This window comes from Perissodus microlepis, chromosome 6 (assembly GCF_051167445.1).
Source record: "Perissodus microlepis isolate ML-2025 ecotype Zambia chromosome 6, ASM5116744v1, whole genome shotgun sequence".
Lineage (NCBI taxonomy): Eukaryota > Metazoa > Chordata > Actinopteri > Cichliformes > Cichlidae > Perissodus > Perissodus microlepis.
Window position 1 is genome coordinate 28,233,105 of NC_140466.1, and position 25,082 is coordinate 28,258,186.

General features: G+C 40.5%; 1 protein-coding gene across 2 annotated transcripts in view; it reads left to right on the forward strand.

Moving 5' to 3' along the window:
- LOC146385846 (protein sidekick-1-like) overlaps window positions 1–25,082 on the forward strand; it is a 275,365-nt gene that overhangs the window by 151,596 nt on the left and 98,687 nt on the right. The window contains exon 6 of one of the 2 annotated variants that reach the window (XM_084931824.1): window positions 18,422–18,448. The exons of the other annotated variant lie outside the window; for it this stretch is intronic. Coding sequence (XP_084787950.1) covers window positions 18,422–18,448 — 27 coding nt within the window. The remainder of the gene's footprint in view (window positions 1–18,421; window positions 18,449–25,082) is intronic. 2 annotated transcript variants of the gene reach the window in all.

Genomic DNA, 25,082 nt, shown 5'->3' on the forward strand with positions numbered 1-25,082 from the left:
TCAGCACTCTGTGTTATTTCAGCCCAAGCCTCGCTTTTTTAACTGTGTCACTTCTGTGGAAAAATTTGGAACGCTGCACCTTTTGTTGCTTCCTCCTCATGTGCTGTTGTTTCAGTTTCTTCAGTCGGACTTTATTCTGTCTTTTTTACCTTAGCTCTACAGGCTTCTCTCTTGCAACATGTCTTATAACATCATGACTTTCTCCACTTTACCTCAAGCTGAACCTATTTCTTATATAGAGAAATGGAGGCTCGATGGTGTGCAGATAGTGAACAGATCGTATGCAGATAAGCTAAAATGTGCATTTTAAAGTCTGAATCCAATGGTAATAGTAAATAGCCGCCAATGACTCTGGTGTCTGTGATAGAAATTTGTGTATTTTCTTCTGACCAATAATGAAATCCCTTAGTCTTAAGTCAATAAAAACCACAAAACTGGTTTAAATATATATTATAACACTGGTTATTTTTTCTTTTAGCTCTCTTTTTTCCCAAAAAGTATTGCTCTGTGCAGGAAAACTCTGGTGGTGGTACTTGTTGTGTAGACTAGCAGAAGAAACAACATATTCGTGTTCTGATTTTTGATACACAGCATTTGGTACCTTGTGTCCATGTCCTCGGTCTGGCTTTGTAGAAGCTTTCCAGGAGTCAGCCTTCATCAGGCACTGGATTTTGGTCTTGTTATTTTGCCTTTGGTTTGAGGCAAACAGGTACAGCACCTGGACATGATGTCTGATTTGAAGGTTTTTTTTAATGGAGACAAAAGGGAGTACCACATGGGCTTCAGACCCTGCGTTCACACTTAAATGCCAAATAACTTTTTTTCCTCTTTGTGACCGTCTGTGATTGCACCCGAATATCAGATAGCATATTTAATGCGCTGGAGGAAATTTGTTTCAGTTGTAGTTAGAGTGAAATTGGTATAGACTTCATCAGTCACTCTACTTACTCTGCATTAAAGTGGGCATTTGGATAACTAATTTATTGAGGCCTTTTTACATCTTTTAAACAGACACAGATGTGAATGCAATGGTTTTATCAGAATCAGAATACTTTAATAATGCTTAAGGAAATTATGTAATTAAACAGTTACTAGAGTTAATATTTTGGTTGAGAGTGACATGCTAGACTAATAGCTATACATTGATGAGCTAAAACATTATAACTAACCTTGCGAAAAATATAGAGTTTGATGTTAAAGTTAATCCAGAATGACTCCAGAAGGCAATCTTTGGGATCTGGCACACTTAGGTTGTGAGGATGAGTTCTTTTGGATCAGACGTGTTTCAAGATATCCCCAGTACCCTTAGATTACTATCAGCAGGTATTCATAGCTCAACCGTGCCTCAATATGCACTGTTGTTTCTAGGTTGCTCTGACTGGTTTGTCTGTTATAGCAGTTTCACCCTCATCAAAAAGCACCATACTGTCCAGTGGCACTGAGATATTACCAGATAACCATCCTGAAGGTCACTTTACAGAATTATAGAACCATTTATTAGCATATAAACCTTGATGTAAGGGTACCACTATGCTGTACATAGTATTCTTTGAACACTTTTATACAGATTTATTACCACGTCCCTGCTGGGTTAATTTGAAATCTCTAACCTTGTGTGAGGACGTATTAGGACTACAATGGTCTCGTTTGTATTGAAAGGTAATTTGATGTCTACAGATGTGTAACGTGCACATGCATAATCATACAAATAGGCACTAATACTCAGTGGTTTTGATAAAGAGGCTCGGCTAATGAATCGTTGCTTTTTGGTGAATTCCTGCTACGACAGTTTGTGTCTGGAATTATTATTTGAAACATTTCAGTTGCGAAGGGATCAGATTTCTCTCTCCTGATCCCCATCCCGTCTCTGTCTGGTTCCTCTGTTGTCCCTCTTATTTCTCTCTCTCTCAGTCCCTTCTCTTACTCTCTCTCCCTCTCTCTCTCTACATAATGAGGCTTCTCTGTGCTTCTATAATTAAAACCCAAGTGTACAGACAGAGAGATGGAGTGATTGAAGGATGGACAGGAAACTGAGTCATAGACTGTGTCAGTACAACAAACAACTGTGCTCTACTTGTTCCACCTAGTTGTGGATTTAATTGCAAGCTTGTTTTACAGCATGATGGCGCTGATTAGAATGGATGCCCGTGTATACAGCTTTGACAGAGCATTTTCCAGATGCACTCCCACTCGTACGGTCTTTAAACCCTCTTCCTAATAAAATAGTCAATAGACACAGAGGAAGGCAGCAGAAGTAAGTAGTGAGCGAGGTGTCCACCGACTAAGCAAACAGACAAAAGGTCACAGACGCTGGATGTGAGAAGTTTTTAAGAATCAATGAACAAGCAGATACTGGAGGTAAAGAGGTCAACAAACAGGAGCGAGCAGAAGCTCTAAAAGTTAAAGTGTGATGCCGGTTTCTGCCTACCATGTTTACTGCAAGACAGCACTTAGATTTACTGTAGGTGTGTTTGTCTTTAAGTGCCCAGTGCTTTAGCCAGAGTAGTCTAAGAAGGGGCCCAGTGGACCCAGTCGTGCCTTTTTAAAATAGTTTTATATATCTTCCAACATGGATTAAGAAGTTGTTTAAGTGATTAAGATGTCGACATAATCATATAAAAAATAAATGACTGTGTTTTATGCTCTGCTAACATTAGCTCTTAGCCGCTAGCTTTTGATTTTATTGGGGACAATTGGGTGCAGAAAGGTTGCCGTAATACGATGAGTTATGATTTCAGGGGTTTGTTGTGACAGCGACTCACTTTGGCTTAGCCTGTGTGTGTGTTGGGGTTTTTGTTGTGTGTCCGTGTGTGTATCTTGGAGCAAGAATGAAGCAGACGGAACAATTTTCTTTGTTAAATTGTAGAACAAGTGCAGCAGTGTTAATAGAACAGGCAACATGAGGGAATGGAGGAATTATTGTTATTTTGGAGAAAATAGGTGGAAATGTAGCAGAGGTACTATTGAGTTTGACTAGCTGGACAAATACTGTGTGAGTGTACGGTCTCCCTCAAGGAAATTAAGTGAGCTGACTATCTCAGTCCAGATGCCGATACAGACACTCTGGCTTTGGTTATTGGCTGATTTCAAGTACAGTTCTGATGCCAGTATTCAATTAAGTTGCATTACTCACTGTAAGGAAGAGACTGGGAATCGTTATTCTGCCTGTAAGGAACAACAACATTGCCTTGAAAAAAATAACCGGCTATATAGAAATGTAAAAATGCATGCTGACATTTCCAGTTGTGCTCCTTTCCTCTGCTCTTTGTTTCACTGTGTGTGCCCTTCTGCACACACAGTGAAACAAAGAGCAGAGCAGACAATAGACAGCTGAAGATAATATTACTCGAGCTGATCACACATTGTTACTGTAAGTTTTTCTCACCATGTGCAAACACTAACCAAACAAAATGAAAAAAGGAGAGAGACAGAGAGGGGAGAGGAGGGAGTTGACTGAGAAAAGCATCGTTGACGTCGCCATCTTTTGTTGTTAAATCACAATTAGGTTACAAACTACTGTAAATAAGCAAACACAACTTGTTGGCGTGGCGAGTGTGAAATGCAAACTGCTGATTGCTCACTATGCCAAATCTATGAGCTCATCTTATGGAAGGGCCTAGCATCACATGACATATAGATGAAAACGCAGAATAATAGAACCGTATTGAATAGATCAGGCCCATATAGCAGTCCATTTAGATCCAGCTATTTATCCAGTATCAGAATCAGATTTGTGCACTGCTGCGCACGAGCAGAGATACAGTGAAGTGAAAATAGAGTGACCCTCTTTCACTTTCAAGGTTTTACAGATCAGTTTATAAAACCACATTTAGCAGCAATAACTTAAAGTATTCATTTCATGCTTGGCTTTATCAGTCCCTCATTGTTGTGGAGGAATTTTGGCCTACTCGTCTTTACAAATTGTCTTCAGTTTATTGATGTTTATTTAGGGACAGGTCTCTTAAGGTCCCACCACAGCATATGAGTTAGGTGAGGTCTGGACTTTGACTGGACCTTGATTCTTTTCTTTTTCAGCCATTCTGCCTCACCGTCCTCACTGCCTCACTGACCCAATTTTGACCAAGCTTTAGCTGTTGGACAGATGGCCTCACATTTGACTTTACAATACTTTGGTATACAGAGGAGTTCATGTCTCGTCTTTCCAAAGGACATTGTTCCAGAAGTCTTGTGGTTTGTTAACGAACCTAATCTGTGCTGCTATGTTCTTTTTAGAGAGGAGAGGCTTTCTCCTGGCAACACTTCCAAACAAGCCACACTCGTTCAGTCTTTTTCTAATTGTACTGACATGAACTTTAACATTTAACACGCTAACTGAGGCCTGTAGAGTCTGAGATGTAGCTCTTGGATGTTTTCCAGTTTCTCTGAGCATTGCACGGTCTGAACTTGGAGTGAATTTGCTCAGAAGATTGGCAACAATCTTGAATGTTTTCCACAAACTCTTTTCACACTGTAGAATGATGGACTTGAAACTGTTTGGAAATGACCTTATAACCATTCCCAGGTTGATGGGCAGCAACAATTGCTTCTCTAAGATCACTGCTGATATCTTTCCTCCTTGATATTCTATTAACACTCACTTGAATGCTCCATACTACGAGTACTGTTCTTTTTACAGCGACTGTACATGCAGATAAGCAGCATAATCTCTGTTGGTTTTTGTGATCCCGTCAGTCGCTGTGTGTGCATGAACATTTATTTTTTTAATAAGTGCTTTATTCGAGTTAAGGCCTCATGTTGAATGTGCACAGATGCAGACAGACATTGTAAAGTTTTCCCACAGTGTTCGGTAGTTGTGTTTTCTTTTTGATACTCATCACTGCGTGAAAAAGCGTGAGGCTCAATGACTCCAAACTGAGCAAACCAGCAGGATATACTGTTCACATGCCAGCTTGTATCAGCACATACTGACTATATTCAGGGTTTTCATAAACTGTTTTCACAGGATCCTGAATATAAATGAAATATTATTGTGAATCCAAACATGCTGATTGTCTCTGTGTGTCAGTGCTTCTTGCTGGGTGTACAAGGTTATTGGAGTAGCATGCCAGTCAGCAGATGTTAATTTGAAAGAATAGATGTGGAAGAGAAAAAGAGACATTAAGTGGGGAAACAGAGCTGGTGAATGATGGGGTAGGCGGCAGAGGAAAGATTAGATTGGAGGGAGAGGAGAAAGATAAAAGATGGGTAAATAGAAGGAGAGATGATGAGGTGCTGAGGAAGGGAAATACGCTCAGTCGATTGAACGGGGCAAAGAGGTGAGAGTGTCGTATTCGTTGTTTGACTTGTGTTTCGTCTGTGTGTGTTTGTAGGTATGAGAAATATATATTGTATGGAAGTTCAGAGAAAAAATGATTAATTTTGCTTGTGCCTTAGGTTATAAAGTAGATTCTTAAAAAACTAAAGTGTTGGCTCCTGTTCACATGCTGAATCCCCAAGAAAAACACAAAACACTGGTGCTTACTGGTAGGAGAAAAGAGTAGATTATAATTAATGATTGTAACAAATAAGTACAATCAAATTTTCATCTTTTTCATTTAAACGATCTGGTAAACACAGGTCGAGCCTTCTGCTAGTAATCTCTCAGCCCTGTTGGCATGAACACAGAAATGGCTGTCTCCTAGCCAACAGCACATCTCTCCAACTAAACATGATCTTTAATTTGACAGCATAGAATAAAATATTGTTTGTAAAAGCCAGGCGGATTGCTACCTCTTGTAATTCCAGCTGTTTGCATTAGGGTTTTTATATGAGCAAACGTTCCACCTTCATTAAGAGAGGCAATGCCCCGAATGGTTAGTTTTAAAGTTAACTTTAAATATAGTGACCAGCTTGAACTTAATTTGAACTTGCTTTGAGTGTCCTTCCATATGTCAAATGCTAGTTCTTGTTTCTAGTCTTTATTCCTGAGTTACTGCTGACGGTCTAACATATATTTGTTGGACCCTCTGCCTCGTGAAACTGACACATTTGTAAATAATAATATAAAGTTTCAGGATTACAGTCATTTTTATACAAATGGTCACATCTGAATAACAAGCAGTTATTTGTGACTAGGTTTCCTCATTCTTTAACAAGTTGATTAAATAAAGGCTCCATTTTAGTCACATATTGATTGGCTTATTTAAAATTCACTGTGATGTGTACAGAGACAAAATTACAAAAGCCGTGTTTCTGTCTAAAAACATTTGAACCTGACAATATACTGAAGTTAAGTAGTTGTAGTGTTACTGTCTAGAACCGTATTAGACAGTATTTGCTTTCATCAGTGAGTAACTTTAAGAGTGTACAGAGAAACAGCTTTGATGATTTGCCAGCTCGTTCTTTAGGTTTTTGGAAGCAGCTGTTGACCAAACAGATTAAATTACTTCATTTTTCTAGAGCTGGTGGTTGAGTCTGTATAATCATCACAAGATGGAGCTTAAGCTGACCTTAAATATTCTAAAGACATAATGCAGCTTTGTCAGTGATGGACTCCATAGTGTTTTATGGTTATACAATGGACAAATTTGCATGTACGAATACCTAAAGTCACATCAATTACCTCATTTGTTCATTAGCTACCATGTGTTCAGCTGACACTGTGATCCGAATGTGCGGGCGGTGCTTTTTAAGTGTCGTCTGCATTCGTTAAATCCTCACTGAGGTACCGCCACCCTTCACATCTGTTTAGTAATTCACACACCACGAGTGTGCGTGCCTGCGAAAATTGTAGACTTAACAGTGTTTTTATCTGGGTTTCTGAGCGAACAGTGTACTTGCAAAGAATTAGTGAACGAAGGAGAGATAAAGAGAAGTGAGATGAGACTGAACAGAGAAGACACGTGGACAGAAAAGGATTGTGTACCAGAGAGAGAAAGGCGCGCAACGAGCAAGTGCAAAACTAGCAAAGCTTTGAGGACGATACAGATGGATAGGAAGGAAGAAAGAGAGGCAGAGTGTAAAAGTTGAAGATTGAGAGGGGATGCTGAAAACAGGAATAGATCAACAGGGCCTTTAATCCAAAAATAGTTTCCGCCCTTCCCCTCCTTCCTCCTCATCCCGACTTACCTCCCCGCCACTCCCTCCTCCCCTGTCTGCTTGTTTAGAGTGATTGAAGAAAAGGGGAGATGTGTGCAGCCTTCACATGTACTACACACATACACAGTCACAGACAGCAGTGTGTGCATGCGGACATATTGTGGTGCAGAGACAGACAGATGATGTCCATTACCAGGCCGAGCTGTCCGGAGCCAGGCGGAACAGCTGCAGCCAGATCGCATTGATCTATCACTGTTCTAATGAAGCTGTTATAGCCAGGCCCAACCAATCAATCTCTGAGCCACTTAATCAATTAAACCATTAATCAGACATAGACCCTAACTGTTCTTGGCCCTTTGAGGGATAGTTTTATATATATTCCAAGACATGACGACAGAGGCACACAATCCTGTGCTTATACACGCAGGGACAGAGTCGGTCTCCTATAAAAATAAGCTCCACTTTTCTTTGTTGCTGCAAGAGGCCGACAAGCAGAACAGTTTAATGTGTCTTCGTTTGCATTTTCATAAGAGGTACAGCTGAATGAGGTGCACAGCCCACTTAGGAAAGCAGGCAACATTTGCAGGTGAGACACTCAGTGATAATTATTGTATCACTTCTGTTTCTTGTGCTTGAAGATTTAATTGGTATGAAAAAAATAGCTTCATAAATGCATTTGCTCTTTTTTCTGGCTGAATCACTCAAAAATGACTGTTTGGAGGTTTTGAAGAAAAAAAAAAAGACGTTTTTAATGGTAACCTTGGGCTCTGGAGAACATTAATCGACATTTTGTAGTATTTTCTGGCATTTTACAAACTAATAGCCAGAACACACATTACTGATGATATTTGTTTTATTCTCATATCATCTAAATTTAATGACTCCCCACAGCTGTCTTTCACTTTTTCATGTGGATTGCAGCAGAAAATTGCAAGCAAACTTGAGAATTTATGATCTGCTACTCAGGGGCCTGCATAATGTGACTGCTATAACTATTGCTCAGTAAGTTGCCTTCACTATTATTCAGTTGTCCAAAGTATGATTGGTAGTAACCGTCTTTATCTTTCAGTAATCCTGATTGTTATCCTGAAATTATTTTCAGGGAGACACTGTAAATTACTGCCGTTATGAAAAACTTTTTCACCATTTCAATACAGACATTGAGCTTCTTAGATTCTTTAGCAATTTATTTCCCCCTCATCAGTCAGCATGCAACTTAGCTTCTGGAGACAGCACCCAATAATTCAGATCTCTTGGTGCAGATACAGTATCTAGATACAGGATAACATATCTAGCCCAACTTTTCCTGTTTCGTGTATTGGACACTGGTTTTTTTAGATGGTATGGTCTAACAAAACAATGTTAGCAAACAACAAAATTTTGACCTACATTTTTTTCTTCTTTTGTTGGTGAGTGCCACCACCCAAAAGAGGTGTTACTGATGTTTATTATGATATCTCTGCTCGCTTCTCTTTCCTCTCACCCCCTTCTCTGCCCCTCCCTGACCCTGGTCCTGCCTGAGGTTTCTTTGTATTTAGAGGGAGTTTTTCTTCCCGCTGTCGCCAAGTGCTTGCTCATCATGGGTTGTGTGGTTGTTGGGGTTTCTTTCTAATACCTCAGGGTCTTACAGTATAAAGTGCCTTGAACCAACTGTTGTTGTGAATTCATGTTATGTAAATAACGTTGAATTAAATAATATCCCCTTATAAAGCTAATGGTTGCTCCAGGGGACATTTCAGTCTCTGGTTGCTTAGCTAACTCCGAATATATTTAACAACTCCCTATATGCAGATTAGTGGTACCCTTCCATTGTTGTTTTGTTTTTTTATTTTAAACTAACCCATGATGCCAATAGTTATTTAACCTGTCATCCCTTAAATTTCATTGGCTTTTAGGGTCTCTGGTCACCACATCACTGCTAGTCACCTCCTTGAGGCTTAAAAGTAATTTTGGGGGGTTAAAGTCATTTTATTGGCTTAAATTAATCAATCTTTATTTTTCTGAAACAGACTGATTGCATTGGACTAATCTATGAGCACAATTAAGACGGGCAAACCCTACAGGCCAGCCTAATATGTCTAATATATAAAATCCACCCCAGAAAGCTGTCGGTACCAAAAACTTCATCCTTTGCTTATTAATTCTGCATATTCATATTCAGATATTAATCTGTATGTACCTGTGGTGCTGTGTGAATTCTGATATCTGATGGGATTGTGGTTATTTGATTCATGCCTTTGAACTAAATTGGATGAAACAATGTCACTGTAAGGACTCTACGTGAATGAAATACAAGTAAAAAAACTATTAAAGATGTATTCAGACTTTGCCATTAAGGCACTTCATGCAGAATGGCTCTAATGAAGGTGTGCTGTGTATCAGGCTGTATGCTATAGGCTTATGGGCATGTCCTTTGATGACTTGGATGTCTGGTGAATCATAAAATGCTAACAATAAAGTGTATTTGGCCTAAGCAGTAACAGGTCAGGAAACCAGCAGTGCAGGAACCCTTACACCCTGTTGGTGCTCTATAACAACTGTCAGTGGGCATCTCTAACAGTATGTAGGTACAACTGTTTTGACTACCAACCAGTGATTTTCATTTTTTGACTTTAACACCTTTGGGACAATCCAAATTGGGACTTGTATAGTTTCATTTTGCTGCAAGTGTTTTAGCTTTAAGGGAGTACCCAAGGAAATGCCAGTACATGTTCCCCTCCGCCGATCTGTCCTCTTTTCCTCAAGGCCATGTCCCCTCACTCACTGGAATATTGTAAATGAATGGGCTATATCACAAGCAGATGTTGCACACAGAGTAGTGAATAGTAAGCTGGAATAGTATCCTCTTGCATATGAACCTTATTTACTTATGCCAAGGGCCTCTTACCCACAGTTTCTCAACTCTGTGTGACAGAAGGGCAATGGGAGAAGGGTGGATAAAGACAAAGATGGGGTGACAATGAAGCAGTGTGAGATAGCAGGTCGCTCTGCAGCTTTCTGGATGAAGAAAAGAAGGAGGAAACAACCTGATTTAGTAGCAAGGCATTTCTTGTTTGTCTCTCCTGTGATCCGTTCTCCATCTCGCCCTAGGGTGGTTGGCACAGGACAGGAGAACACAAAGCTGTGCCGTATTACAGCAAAAACTTTTCACGTCAACTTTTGCCCTATCCGACCACTCGGCTTTCATCTCTCACTTGTCTTTTAATATTCTTCCTTTTCTCTCACGGGATCAGAGGCTCCTTGTTTTATTCTCTTTCTCCTGTCAGAGGAGAAAACTTGCAGAAGCAAGCACTTCTCTATGAATCTGTTTGTTATGCTATCATTAAGCTCACAATATGAAGCCACATCTATCTCCCCTTTTCATTATATGCTACATGTTTTGTTTTCTGTTTTACATTTTTCTTGTTATCACTTTATTTTTCTGGTTGGATGTTTGTTTTTATCAGTTTCATTGGCACATTTTCATTCATTTCCGCGCCTTTTGAGGCGATAAGAGGTAATGTTTAACAAGGGTTTGGGCACGAAGAAACCTGAAAAGTCTCATGAAATGGGAACAGCGAGGAGTGGAAATTAATTTGTCATTAAATGAAAAAAGTGGTTGTACAGACGGATAAGCAAACCCTTCTTTTCTTTTCAGCCTGTCGGCAAAGTGAATGTCAAAACCTTGTGACATTTGGGAGTCCACGCAAGGGTGATTGACACCAACTTTTACCTGAACGTGTATGAGAGACTGGGCTGTGTGTGTGGGTGTGTGTTCGCGCATGATTGACATGGTAAATTGGAAAGGTCAACTGGTGCTAGTGTTTGGTACAGACAGGCAGACAGCAGGAAGATGTAACTTTGCCAGAGTCCACATTTATAGAGGGAAGGAGAATCTGATCCAATGACAGGATTTTGCTCAAATAAAGAGAGTAAAGGTTGTATGAAAACCAAACTTTGTTATGTAAACCTGCTCACGGCTGTTTACATGCTGTGTATCAATGATAGGTCTCCACAAATTCTTCTTAGATTTTCAGAGACAGACGCACAACTCGGTATAAGAAAAGAAAGCATATTTTAACATCTGGGTCCATCAGGAATTGCCCTGAGGTCTGAGGTCAACGCTCCAGCAAGCTTATTATTTTACATGCGCACACGTGTTTGTGTGTCGAGACGGGTCCCTGTGCTTCTCCCTGTAAATGTATCAGTATTGGAAGTTGGAGCGTTGCATTTGTATCGCTGCTGATATGAATTTCAAATATGTGTGTGTTTGTGGCTGTGCACGTATGTGTGTTAGCACGTGTGTGTTTCGGAGCAGGAAGAAGGAACAGAGAGAAAAGGGAGTGAGATTGACAGGGTAAATTGGAATGGTAAGGGTTTTTGAGGTTGAACTTGGGGTTTTTAAGCAGCCAAGGGAGGGAAAGAAAAGACCCAAACGCGCTGCTAAAAAAGTATTCTTTTGCTTGGGGAAATGTGACAGTGGATGTCGATGTGGGTGGATGCGGGGGGAACAAAGCGAAGCTGAGCCGGGGAATAGATTGTCGCTGAGGGGCAAGGGTTGTCTTGTTGTATGTAGATGGAGGGAAAGAAGAAAGGCCCACTGGGGCATTTTATGTGTTAAAGGGTTATGAGAGGTTGGGGTGAGTCATGGAGGGTTTCGGGGTGTTGCAGCAAATAGGTGACCCTGAGCTTGGGACTGAAGGTTCAGTACCAGCACACCAGGTCGGAAAGCTAAAACAGTCACACATTACGCACATACCAAGCACACAGCATTGTTGTACTGAATAGCAGGCACAGGAAGCAGATTACCTCTTGTACACAAACCCATACTGTAGACACCCTCATGTGCAGCGGCATCCATGTGCACAATTTGCTACCACTCACAGAGGACACGGTGACCTCCGCTTGTTTATGGGTCCTTCAGGCAGGCGAATACACAACAGTGAATTAATGAATACAAATCCTCCCCAAGGTCGAGGCGTACTTAGGCACAAACTAATATTTTCACATGACCTCAAACTGTTTTAATAAGATTAATATCAACCATGATGCTGATGTTGGATATAAAGGCAGAAAATGACAGGAGCCACCTGTGCTACAGTAATTATCTCAGTTGTGCAATGCACATTGATTAAGACAATGAATGATCCAAGGCATTTCACAGGGTTCTGAAACAGAAAGAGAGATTGGGAAAGCAGTAGGGGGAAAAAAAGTGTTCGGTGTATCCAGCGCTGTGAACGTCAGATGCTTTGTTGTGTCGTGAACACACGCACACACACACACACACACAGTCTTTTGGTCTTCCTCTCCGTCTGTTGTCCCCTGATGTCCTCATTGTTTCTGTGTTCCTGTTGGAAACTGAAGATGACTCAGAATGACACATCATTTGAATTCACATGCAGGAGTGTGTGCCCTCAGACCAAATCCTTCCTGTTTGTCTGTGTGTCTGTTTGCATTTGTGTGCGTGTTCCATGTTTGTGCAAGCCCGCATGTGCGTGCTGTCACCCCGTTAGACTCTCCAAAATAATAGATTTAGTAATACTGCTACTTGACAGCACAAACTGTTCTCCACTTAAAAAGCCATGTTTGAGTGTGTTAGGAATAGTGTAGAACATTTTGTCCTTTTCTTTCTGTTTTAAAAGGACTGCCGATGTAATACCTGAGTTTCAATACAAATCTCAAGAAACAATTCTTGAGATTTGTATTGAAAACATGATATATGCTCTGTGTGCAATTTAAATCGTACACCTTGCAATTTGTCTAAAACAGCATTACTAAACCATGTCCTCACAAACGTTCAGCTTTGTTTAAAACTGCTTATAGGTGAACTCAGTTCTGTTGGTATTATGGCATATGTAGTTTATAGATAGATCCATTTCAAAGCAGCCATTTTGACACTGTATACTAGTTAAATACAGGCGTTACTAATCACATTAATGAAGCTCAGTTCTGTTTAGACAGAGAGCCTTCATTAACTGAGACATGCCTGCAGATGTCCTACTAAAGAGAGAGGTGATTGCTCACACAGCCTGTAGCTAATGCCTCGCTCACACTAGAGTAAAAACAGGATAGCAGCTACCTTGTGAGTTGGAAAAATTATTGTTTCCTCAGTGATTGCACTGAAATTTTAATCATGCACCACCCTCAACCGCCTGTCTGGACTTAACGTGAATATTTGTGTATGTAGATAGCAACCGACTTGCAACACGTGTCACTGGATTCGTGATTTTTGCAGTTTGCATGTATTTGCCAACGTGACACGATTTAGTCACAAACTAATTGCAAAATGACTCCTTCGTATTGTTGTTTTATTGCTGTCTCGATGCACCAAATTTACTTTTAAGTCAGTTATTGACTGCAAGTGGTCACAGACCTGGTCTCTGCTTTTCAAGCAGCCATTTCAAAGACAACAAGCTTGCAAGTTCAATGCACACTGTTGCAATAATTTTGGTTGTGCTGTAGTCTCCGACCATCGTTTCCCCTAATGTGACTGTAGGATAACTTCCCAAAGATAGACCACATTTGCAGATATGTGGCAAATAGCACTACTTTGATTTATCTTTAGCTTGTTCTTAAAAAAATGATCATCCTAGCAAGTGTACTGTAGTTATTTTTTGCATATACTAGCAATGGATACAAGCAGGTTAAGCTTTATTTTTTCTACGTAGTTAAGCCTGTTGCACAGATGATGTGATAAAAGACACTTAATGGCTTTTACTCGTGAACGTTTAGACTGCACAGTAAAGTGCTAGTACTAAAAATGTCATCTGCACTGATCAGAGCTGTGCACTAAGAAGAAAGTTCAACATCTCAAGGATATCTTTTCATTATCTGGCATCACTCACCGGCACACTGGCAATCAGGCTAAGCGGTGAGACAAACATAGTTATCAACTCGATAAGTAAACCCATGGTTTATCAATGTGGCTACAAACACGTTCACGTAAAAGAGGTAGCGTTAAGCTTCTGACCACCCACAAACATGAATTAGTCTACTGGCAGCAGTGCGTCTGATTTTACAAAGGAAGATAAAACTATAATATTAGAAAAAATATAAAGAGATTACACACATACTGAAACCAACACAGCTGCTGCCAACAAAGCAGTGACATGGGGAAAATTGGCAAAAAATACAGACTGCATATGTTAACAGAGTATCTGTGCTCTGCAGTGTTGGGTAAGTTACTTTAAATTACTAGTTACTTCTATCAAAAGTAACTCAGTTACTTCAAGTTACTCGTTACTTTCAGAGTAACTAGTTACTAGGGAAAGTAACTTTGGTTTTACTCAGAATTCTCTTGTTAATGTGTTGCTTCCGTAACTGGATACCCAGCAAGAGTGCCAGTCTTCTAGCTCGCTTACTTGCCACAAGTGCACTGTGCCACCTATGAATAGAAAGGAAAAAATAATGTGCATATTTCCATGAGAGAAATCCCACGGCTGGACCGTCATTGACCGCTGCCATGATTCTAGCCTACGTCACAGCGTCATGTGTGCTTTTTACATCCAACACAAAAACTGCAGTCGTGGTGCTTTCGATTGTGCTCAGAACTCAGAAATTCTGCCTTCTGAATAGGAAGATGTAGGAAACACCAGACTGTAGATGAGCTGCATACAGGGCTGGACTGGGACAAAAAATCAGCCTGGGCATTTTGACTAGAGACCGGCCCACCATTACAGGAAAAATCATAAAGCCTTTGAATGAAAACAAACACTATTGTGACAGTGATGTTCACTGTTTTGATGGTATATATGTATCAATCTATCAATCGTTTGTTGTAAGATTCAGATAATTATTTTTTAAAAGCTAGACATTTTAAATGAGAATAAGAAAGAAAAGTATTTCTTTGTGCCCCCTTCTCCCTGTTAATGCCCTACCTGGCCCCCCTGGCAAAACTTTGCTAGACCCGCCCCTGCACAGTCACCAGCTGTCAGCTACATAAAAAAAGGATCCTGGTGTTATTTGTCTCTCAGAAACAGTTCATAACGTCCCTTCAACTCATTCATGTCACCTAAAAGGTAAACCTGTTTCTCCATCACCTGTTCAGCTCTGATGATTCAGTAAGGACATCTTGAGGGCCCGGAAAAGCACTATATAAATGCAATCCATTATTATAATTATTATAAGGACATCTCCTGGTCTCATCTTCATGTTTCCCTCTCACCAGAACCAAACCGATATCATGACCAGCAGCTTTTACAGCTGTGGCTCCAGCAAACATCAGCTGATACTAGAAATTAATATTAAATAAATTCTAACAACAGCTGGTTTCCTCTTTCTGGCGCAAAGTGGGCGATAAACAAACAAGAGAGAAAAGCCAATCAGCTGATCATTCATCAGTTTCATGATTGAAGTAGAAACAGGAGAGAGAGGGGGAGAGAATGAGAGGAGAAGAAGAGGCAGCTGTGCAGCTCCAGCTTTGTGTCTTTTTCATTGTAGCTGAAGTCCGGGACAAACTGTGCTCCCTTTTCACCTCAATACGAAACGCGTAACATTTTCTCTGAATACAAGACGATTCTGTTTTTTACGGGACGGTTGGCAGTAATTAACCTTATGAACAAAATAAAGTTCAACATCAGTAACATCATAGTACCCACCCAGCTGTATAGAAACTCCGTCATGCTAGCTAGTACGCAGTAGGAAAAAGTCAGAATAATGAAAATAAACTCCACCTAAACTTGGTTTATATCTGATCAGATAGACTGCAGGTTATAACTTCTTACCTGAAGTTCAGTTCACACTCGGACCGGCAGCCGCTTCGGGTCTCTCCTCCTCCTGCCTCCCCTTTCTCTCATCCACCTGCTGGCCTCCACCACTTGCTAATGTTACTGAATCTGTGGAAGCTCCGCGATAGCCACCACACGAAGTAACGAGTAACGACTAATGCGTTCCTGATTTTGGCATAATAACTAGTTACTAGTTAAAAATAATTTTTGTTTTTATTCTTTCAGCTGTGGACACGGTGTTTGTTAATGCTCTGAGAGCAAGTAAAGAATAATATAGAAACAGAATTCAAACATAGCCTTAATGCAAATTTCATACAAGGTTCATGAGTACAAATAGGTGCTCTGTTGTACAACCGTCATATTGATGCTTAGAACAATGAAATTGTTTTAAATTGTTTGCATCCAGCAGGACATCATATAATAATTTACACATATACTTTGTGATCATCAGGGAAAACAGAAAACATCAGATGCTTTTAGTAAAACTTGAGACCTCCCTACAGCCCGCACACTGAGGTCTGAGGGATCTTTCGGGAATGGTGGCGCTTTTTTCCACAGAATTGATTAGTCACTAGCCGGTGATTTAGATCACTAATCTGGAAAGCAGCCTGTTAGGCGGCAGGTTAGGTCTGCAGGTCACAGCTGACCGCATCATCTGTTGTTGTTATTAGCATTTTGTACCACTGAGCCTTTTCACAACAAACTTGTGAAAGCCTGAGCATTACCTTGACTAAGGTTGAGACAGCTTTATTTTGGTAAACTATGAGCATCGGAGATGTGAGGCATTGAACACTCCTGATAGAGCAGGTGCTTTAATAACACTTTACACAACACTTTAAGACTAACATGTTGCACAGCTTCAGATTTTTAGAACATTGTATTTCTTTGTTTCTTTAGGTTGCTGCTCCTGTGCTCTTTAGAAGACGCTACTTTTTAAAATGCAGTGTATAGCATTTAGCTGCATTATCATTAAATGAAGTAAAGTACGCCCACAGTTTTGAACAGCCAGCTGTGACCGCAGAGCACAAAATGCAAACACAGCAACATCACATGTGATCAGTTTATACGAGCAGCTCCGTGATTAGAAGACGTTATGGAATTTATCAGCTGTGCTAAAATTAACATTATATAAACACTGATTGCAGCACTGTTTGTCACTCACCAGTGATTAAATACTGATCAGACTGGAAGTGGTACCAAATAAATTCTAGCCTTGAGTATCCAGCCCTCCTTAGTCCTCTGTGGCCCTTCGCCTGATTTCATGTCACAAAGCAGACGGGTATAGGATGAAGGAAATTCAACACAGGCACAGTGTTAGCTGGCTTGACAAATCACTGGGTTACTTCACATAGTCCCTGGTTCTTTGATAGCAGAGATGAGTGTTTGACTATGGGAATCGCCTGGGTGTGGCCAACTACGAGCCGTCTCAGGAAACGTGAGCGAAGCATCTCACTCTGAACCAGGGATTAAAACTCAGAACATAACCTAGTCCCAACCAGGTTATCTGTTGAGCATAAGTTACCATGGCGATTTAGCTGGTGAAAAGAGAGCCGCTCGACACAGCTCACAGGTGTTTCCAGTGTTGCAGACAAAGCACGCCTCCTCTCCAATACTGAACACAGCTGTCACAAGAGGTGGAGAGTGTCATCACAACAAGCATCAGTCTTAAAAGATATTGTGCCACTAAAAAAGGCCCAAAAAGAAGCAAATTTGTCTTATGGATGCATTTCAGTTCATAGGAACAAGTTTTGACATTTAATACCTGGCAATAGCCGACCACCGATTTATCTTTATTTCCACAAGAAATGCTGAAAACTTTTGAACAGTTTATCCTTCTAAAGTTTTTCCCTCAGTTTGTTTTAGGAAGCGTTTTTTTCCCCCTCATGAGCTGCTTGCTCACTCTTTGTCACTTGTTCTATAGACTGTGTGTGTGTGTGCTCACCCATCGCACATGCTGAGCGAACTTTGCATCAGAATCTAAATTAAGCCTCTGACATACATTTTTCACCACACACACACACACTCACACACACACACTCACACACTCCCAGCATTGTAAAGTTGAGTGAGTGGCTGAGCGGCTGAATAGAAGCGTGAAGGGGTAGTGTATTGATAGATGAATAGTGAATGTAGATTTTCTGCCAGTAGAATGTCAATTCCATCATTTTCTCACAGCTTACACTCCTGCTACATCCAGACTTATGACAAATAGAGGGAGAAAGGCAGAAGGCGAAAGATAGAGGGGGAGAAGAAAAGACTGAATGAGAGACACAAAATTTGGTAGCTGGCAGTTGATGGATGGGCTGCAAACAGCTTGTCTTCCTCTGGACTCCATGATAACATAGCCTTCCCTTTCTTGCTGTCTGTTTCTCCTCGTCATCCATTTCTCTGTTTCTTGCCTTTTGTGTGTATGTTTTTTCCTCCTTTGTGTGGTTTTTCTCCTCCCTCATCTTGAGCCTCTTTATCCAGTATGCCTCCAAATCGCTGAGACTCTGCTGACTTGTGAAAGCTTGAATTTTCTTTTGCTTCTTTTAATGTGTATTTGGTGAATTGCTTTTTTTTTGCTGCACCCCAAGTAAATACTTGAAATCTAAATTATATGTCTCCCATTTCTCTTACTTCCTATCCCTCTTTTTCTCCAACTTCTTTTCATCTCATTCTCTGTGGCTGACGGACAGTTGGCAAGAAAAACCGCGGGTCACCAGGTAAAGAAGCCATTTGCATTTGCATTATCTTCCTTGCTCTGTCTGTCTAAACAGAGACAAATGTTGCCTTGATCCTTTGCTCTCTCCAGAAGTTGAGAGCTGCTCACTGAAGCCACACTGGCTGAAGTGATGAGAACAAACTGTAAGGGATGTTTCCCCTCTAAAGTCTCACTGTTTTCTGCTTCATGGCTACAAAACTTAGAACTCAACATCTTTTAATTTCAAGGTCATCAACTCAGTTAATTTTAATAGAGATTGACCGTTCTTTCTGCTACCAACACTAAAAAAATGTCCAAATTCTGTAATGACATACACAACAATCAAGTTAAGATATGCGCTATCACAGGGCTAGCATTAGCTTTCTAACAGCTAAATGGACGTGGGAATCTAAAAAGATCCTTTGCAATTCTTCGGAAGCTGACAGGAGCAGCATACATCAGCCTTGAGAGGAGACTCTCCGCTGTGGCTCGAAAAGACCACACATTCATTGGCTAATTACTTTATGAATAACAGTTTGTTAGCCAGTAAGCTATTGTTTCATATTTTTATATAAGATTTTCAAAACAGACTTATTGTTCCTTTTTGATTCTATGTGACCCCAAACTAGTGAGACCTCTTCAGCAGAAAAATGTTTACAGAGGTCAAGTCAGAAAGCCGTTTTCTCATAGACTTCTACAGCACTGTGTGTTTTTGCAACCATAGCTATCGCCATCTGGTGGCCTTCACATAAAATGCAGATTTTATGTGAAGGCCACTTATGGATCGACTTCATTTTTCCAACCCTGAATCTATGTGCGTGTTTTATGCTTTTTATGGGCTATTCAGAGATGCTGAAGACAAATGACTCCCCTCACAAGTCAAGAAAAAATGATATGTAGAAAATAATAACTAGTGCAGCTGCCTGTATAGCACTGCTCCAATTTAATAAGAAACGCAGGGTGGGGTATAGAAGTAATTTGTGCCTTTATCCTGAAATATACTTTTTCAGGTTTCAGGAAATAATATTTTTCTCTTAAATTAGAGCTGGTGAAGTCAACTTTGTTTAATGTGGTAAAATGTTAGTAATAGCTGAATTTATATAAATGCTTAAATATTCAACAAAATATAATGTTAACATTTTAAATAAGATCTGCCACCACCATGTTAGTTAGAGCCAAGTTTTAATCAAGTAGCCTATGTTTAAGTACGATCTTTTTCTTTTATTGTGATATAAAACTGATTCTTCTTTAATAAGAAGTCCAGAAAATCATTAAAAAAAGAAGTAAATCATAAATGAACTAAAACTATGCAACCAAAATAAAACCCAGTTCTCTCAGGCTCTGTTAGTAAAACATTCACATTTAGCAGAGGCCTATAAAGTCTGCCTGTAACAGGGTGCCTGCTCTGATTTTCAGTTGGATGTAATGCCATTTTGTTGTTTTTAAACAAACCCAACATATGGCTCGTTATCCTTAATGTTTCCACTGCAGAAATATGATGTGTGGTTTTTTAAAACAATCTTCATTTGGACTTATTCCTCCAAAATTTGTGGCAAAAATTAGGAGAAACACCCATTAGCCTCTAGTAAATCTTATTTATCCACCCCACCACTATCTTTAGTGCCACTCTCAAATACATAACAAGGCTGAAGAAGGACTACAACTTCAGCTTCACTACATTTGTAATTGAATTACCTCTGCTAATTTGCTGCAACTGCCTGACATTATCACTATGGTGCATATACAGTTATAAATGGCTTTCCTAAGGCTTTGCATTGTTTACTGGAAGTTTAGTGAGGCAGATCATATGGGGTGGAGTTTTATTTTTAGTGTGAGTATAGACTGCGTCATTGACATTTGATGTCAAGGTTTCAGGGCGCTAGGACTCACAAGGAGGTGCCGCATTCAGCTCTGCGGGAAGGTGGTAGTGACGACAGTAACTTCCAATCTGAGGAAAGTGTTGACTCACACGCTGCAGGTGTTTGCAGGAGTGAAAGTGGTACTTTTGAAATGCTGATCGTGAGCAGAGCTCTGAGCGCTTAAGTACACTGATTTGATTATACAGTGCTGTGAAAAAGTATTTGCCAGCTTCCCGATTTTCAAAAAGGGTATTTTTTTAAACATTTGTCACATGTACGCATTATAGATCATTAAAGAATTTTTAAATTTTCAAATTTTTTAAAGGAAAAAACCTATCCAAACCTATCTGGATCAGTATTTGCCTGTCAAGCCTAATAACTGGTTGCACCACCCTTCGTCGCATGAAGTGTTTGTGATAACTGGCAATGGGTCTTTCACACGAATTTGGTTTGCAGAATTTATGTTAATTCAGCCACATTGGAGAGGTTTTAAAAAGAATTCATCTCAATCTGATTTAGAGCCAGACTTTGACTAGGCGACTCTAAAACCATTTATTTTGGTTTTGAGCCATTTGTGTGTGGACTTGCTGTAGTGTTTTGGGTCATTGTTCATCAGGGCATGAACCAATGGTCTGACCAATGGTCAGAATGGTCTTTGTTCAGTGGGCTTTGATAAGTAGTTGTTGATCAATGGGCATGACAGTATGCATATTAATGATCAATGATCAATCACACTACCACCAACATGTTTGATTGATCTTTTTAGTAAGTGCTGTGTTAGTTTTACACCAGATGTAACGGGACAGAAAAGGTTTAGCGTTTGTCTCGTCAGTCCACAGAAGATTTTACCAAAAGCCTGAAGATCATCAAGAATTTTTTCTGGCAAAAGTCAGATGAGCCTTTGTGTTTATTTTGGTCCACAGTGGTTTTCTTCTTGAGTCTCCCGTTGATGTCGTTTTTCCTCACTCACTTTCTTATTGTTGAATCGTGAACTCTGACCTAAACTGAGACAAGTGAGGCCTGCAGTTTTTCACAAAATGTTCTGAGTTTTTTAGTGACCTCCTGGACGAGTTGTTGGTGCGCTCTTGGAGTTATATTGGTACACTAGTTCACCATTGGCTCTCACCGTGGTTCACTGGAGCCCTTAAGCCTTAGAAATGACTTTGTAACAGTTTCTAGACTGATAGCTCCCAATGACTTTGTACTTCACTTTGTCAGACAGGTTCTATTTAAGTTCCTTCTTGATTCTGCAGGTCTAGCAGTAATCAGGCCTGGGTGTGACTAGTGAAATTGAACTTGGCTTTTTTTAACAAATGTGGTTAATCATGAAATTCATGATTTAACAATGGGGGGGGCAATTACTTTTTTATACCGGTCTAGGTGGGGTTGGATAGCTTTTTTCTTTTAATAAATGAAATCTTCATTTAAAAACAGCTTTTTGTTTTAACTCTGGTTATTTTTTTTGTCTAATATTAAAAATTGTTTGATAATCTGAAACATAAGTGTGACAGATGTGTCAGGAAGGGGGCAAATACTTTTTCACAGCACTGTAACTCGCTGGCTTTGCTTCATTTTGGCAACATTTTCTCTGCTAAACTCCTGCTACTGTTTCTTCATCAGCACATACTTGTATAATTCCATTTGTGCACGTTGTCTTTTTAGTGTTGTAACTGTTTGCAGGTGTGTGTGTGCAATTAACATTTTGTCAAAAGTTAATAATTTTAATGGGTGAAAAAAAAATTCATCTATCTTTTCCCCCGGTGTGCTCCAAAAAGTTTGCCGGCGTGAAGCCGTTGCACACACGCTTACTTCACTATAGAGATGATGAAATGTCATATTTGGTTTTGTCAAGCTGCTAAAAAAATACTAAAAATTAATCAAATAGTTATTGAGTACTCCCCAGAGCCTAACTCCTGCTCCTGCCTCACCATTACCGCTGTGTGTTTCCTGTTTCCTCACCTACCTCCTCCATTTCTCTCCCATCTTTCCATCTCCTGCTTTCATCACTTGCACAGAGTGATGACAAAGATAGATAGAAGCTTTGGCAGCTGAAGGAAGAGATGAATATTTAAAATCGGGCATCTTTCTCTGTCCTCTCACTGCATCCCATCCTTTGTCTGTCTCCCCTTGGGGCTTGGATCTCCAGCTCTTGGTGTGGTGTGGCACAGTGTGCGTGCGTGTGTGTGGAATGTCTTGGCTTGTGGTTTTCTATTGGCATTCTAAGGCGAGTGTAGTCAGATGATGACACTTAGCTGTCAGCATGCAGCATTAATGAGCGCAGTGACACGCACAAACACTCACCCCACTCTCACACACACACGCAGCATTCCCCAGGGAGATCAGCAAATGATCACCTTCTCCTCTCTGTGTATCCTACAAAATATTTTAAAAGCTCTTTATTTTTTTAACCTCTCATTTCCACTGTCCCTCCATTTCATTTCTCCCTCCAAATTCGTGCTTCCTCTTTCGACATCGCACTATTTTTTCTCAAACTTTTTTGCCTCACTTGTGTGTGTACTCACAGTGTGATATGTGTTAGTTGGCTGTGAACCATGCAGATACGTATCTGACAACTCTATTAATACACAGCCAGCTAATACCAGCCTCCTCCTGTGTGGATTTTTGCACGTGTGTGTACGTAAAGAGAGATGTGTGTGCTCAGTCCTCAACCAATCCTTCCCTGCACTCGAGGTCTCTGCAGAGATTTGTCTGAAAGGCTTAAAGCACACAGATCTCCAGTCATAGAAAGATCATACTCACAAATACGCGCAAACACACACACACACATATATATATATCCCGGCTGACTCACCGACACTGTAGGGAGTTTGCAGTGACTGACAGATTTAATAGAAGAACAAGCTGTAATCTGAGGGAATCCATTCAAAGAGGGATTACATTGTAATCTGAGGATAGAATAGCTTTTCATCTCTCTCTCCCTCTGTCTCGTTCATTCTCCATTTATCATTTGCTATCTTTTTTTTGCCCTAAAGCCGCACCGATCCTTTTACTAGCCCTCTTTTTATATATATATATATATATCGTTCCGATCCTTGATTTAATTTAGGATTTTTTTCTGCTTCCATCTGACACACACTCTTCCAATCCTAGCACAGCTGTGTCACCTCAGCAGCACTTTGCTGTCAATCAGCAATGATTGCGCTGACGAGAGCATTGTAACATTGCAATGCGTCTATGCCTCTTTGGTGCTAAATTATACCCAGAACCATGTGCACATACACTTGGAGGAAGCTCACAAGATTTATGTTTTTTTTCCCTCTCTGTCACCACTTTTTCTGTTGTTTTTTTGTTTCAACAGCTCTTCTTTTTTATCATTCCTCTTTCTATAATGAAGCTTTTTAGCCCCAAGTTGTTGTTCTGATATTGCTCCATTCTGCAGCAACCCGTCCTTCGAGCCCTCCCTCCATCACTCCTGCTTTCCCTGCCTCTGCCACATTGTGTTTCTCATTTGCTAAATGAGGAATCCAATAGAGTTAGATTAAACTTTCTGGACTCTCTTTGTTGAATCTTTAGAGCGAGCCTTTTAGCTGCCACAGCTTGCATGCGCATGTATAATAATGCGCTCTGCCAGTTTGAATATCTGTCCTTGTTTAAGTTGAAGAAGATTAATTTAATAATCCCAGTTTAAACAACTAAAAGGCAAAGATAAGAGGATGATAGGGAATAAGGGAGGGGGGATAGGCGGTGGGGAACAAGAGATCCAGACGAGATGAAATGATAAGAGATTTCCCCAGAGAAAGAGCATGTTAGACACGCTGACAGAGAGAAGAGAAGAGCGAGGATCACACAACCGTATGGCATTTTGCTTCCCCCTCTATTTCTTCCATCGTGTCTGTCACTCCAGGAAGGAAAAGACCATCTGCGGTCCCCCCTCACTTTTTCCCCATCTGCATGTATACCCGGTCTCCCTCTTCAAAGCCCTTTTTGTTTTTTGTTTTTGTCTCCCTTGCCATGCCAGTGTTCTTGCTGTCCTGATTTGTCGGTCTGCTCCCCCCAGGCGCACGGGCTAGGTTAATAGGTTGGGTTCACATCCCCTTCCATTCATTACTTGTGGCCTTGTTGCTGCTGTTAAGGTCCACTGATGGTTACTACTCCCTCTCTGACCCCATCTTCCTACACTGGACAGCTAATGGGCACTATACCCTTGTTCCATCTGCTTCTACCTCGGCCTGCCCATCGTCGCTCAGCCTCTTTGCGTCTTCCACCCACTCCTGTTAAGCCATCTTCTTTTTTCTGAGCCCAGACCTTTCAATGTGTTCAACGAAGAAATTAAGAGTGATAGAGACCTCCACGATTGCTTCCATCTGTCTATTCTACCTTTCTTTTGGTGTCACTTTACTTATCTTCTACATTAATGACTCAGCCTCCACTCACTGAGTGTTGGTGTCAAGGCGCTCAAGTGTGTGTGTGTATATCTGTGTGTGTGTGTGTATCTGTTTGTGCCATCGCTCGCCTGTCTTCCCACCGCATGTCTTATTACAGGTCCGTGTGACAGCGGGATATGACTTTTCAGCGCTTTCTCTCTGATTTAAAAAAAAAAAGGAGAAGAGGGAGAATGAGAGGGGGGAATAAAGAGCAGAGAGTCAATTACCACCTTTTCCTCGTTCCCTTCAAAGGGAAGATCAAAGCTGCTTCTCACCTCCCCTCTATGCCCCCTCCTTTCCTTCTACCCCGACCAACCCCTATCAGAACTAGTCTGTTAATTTACACTCTACTACCCCCCCACCCCCCACCCTTTTGAAAATCTACATATTCATCAGTTATATAGTCGATGCA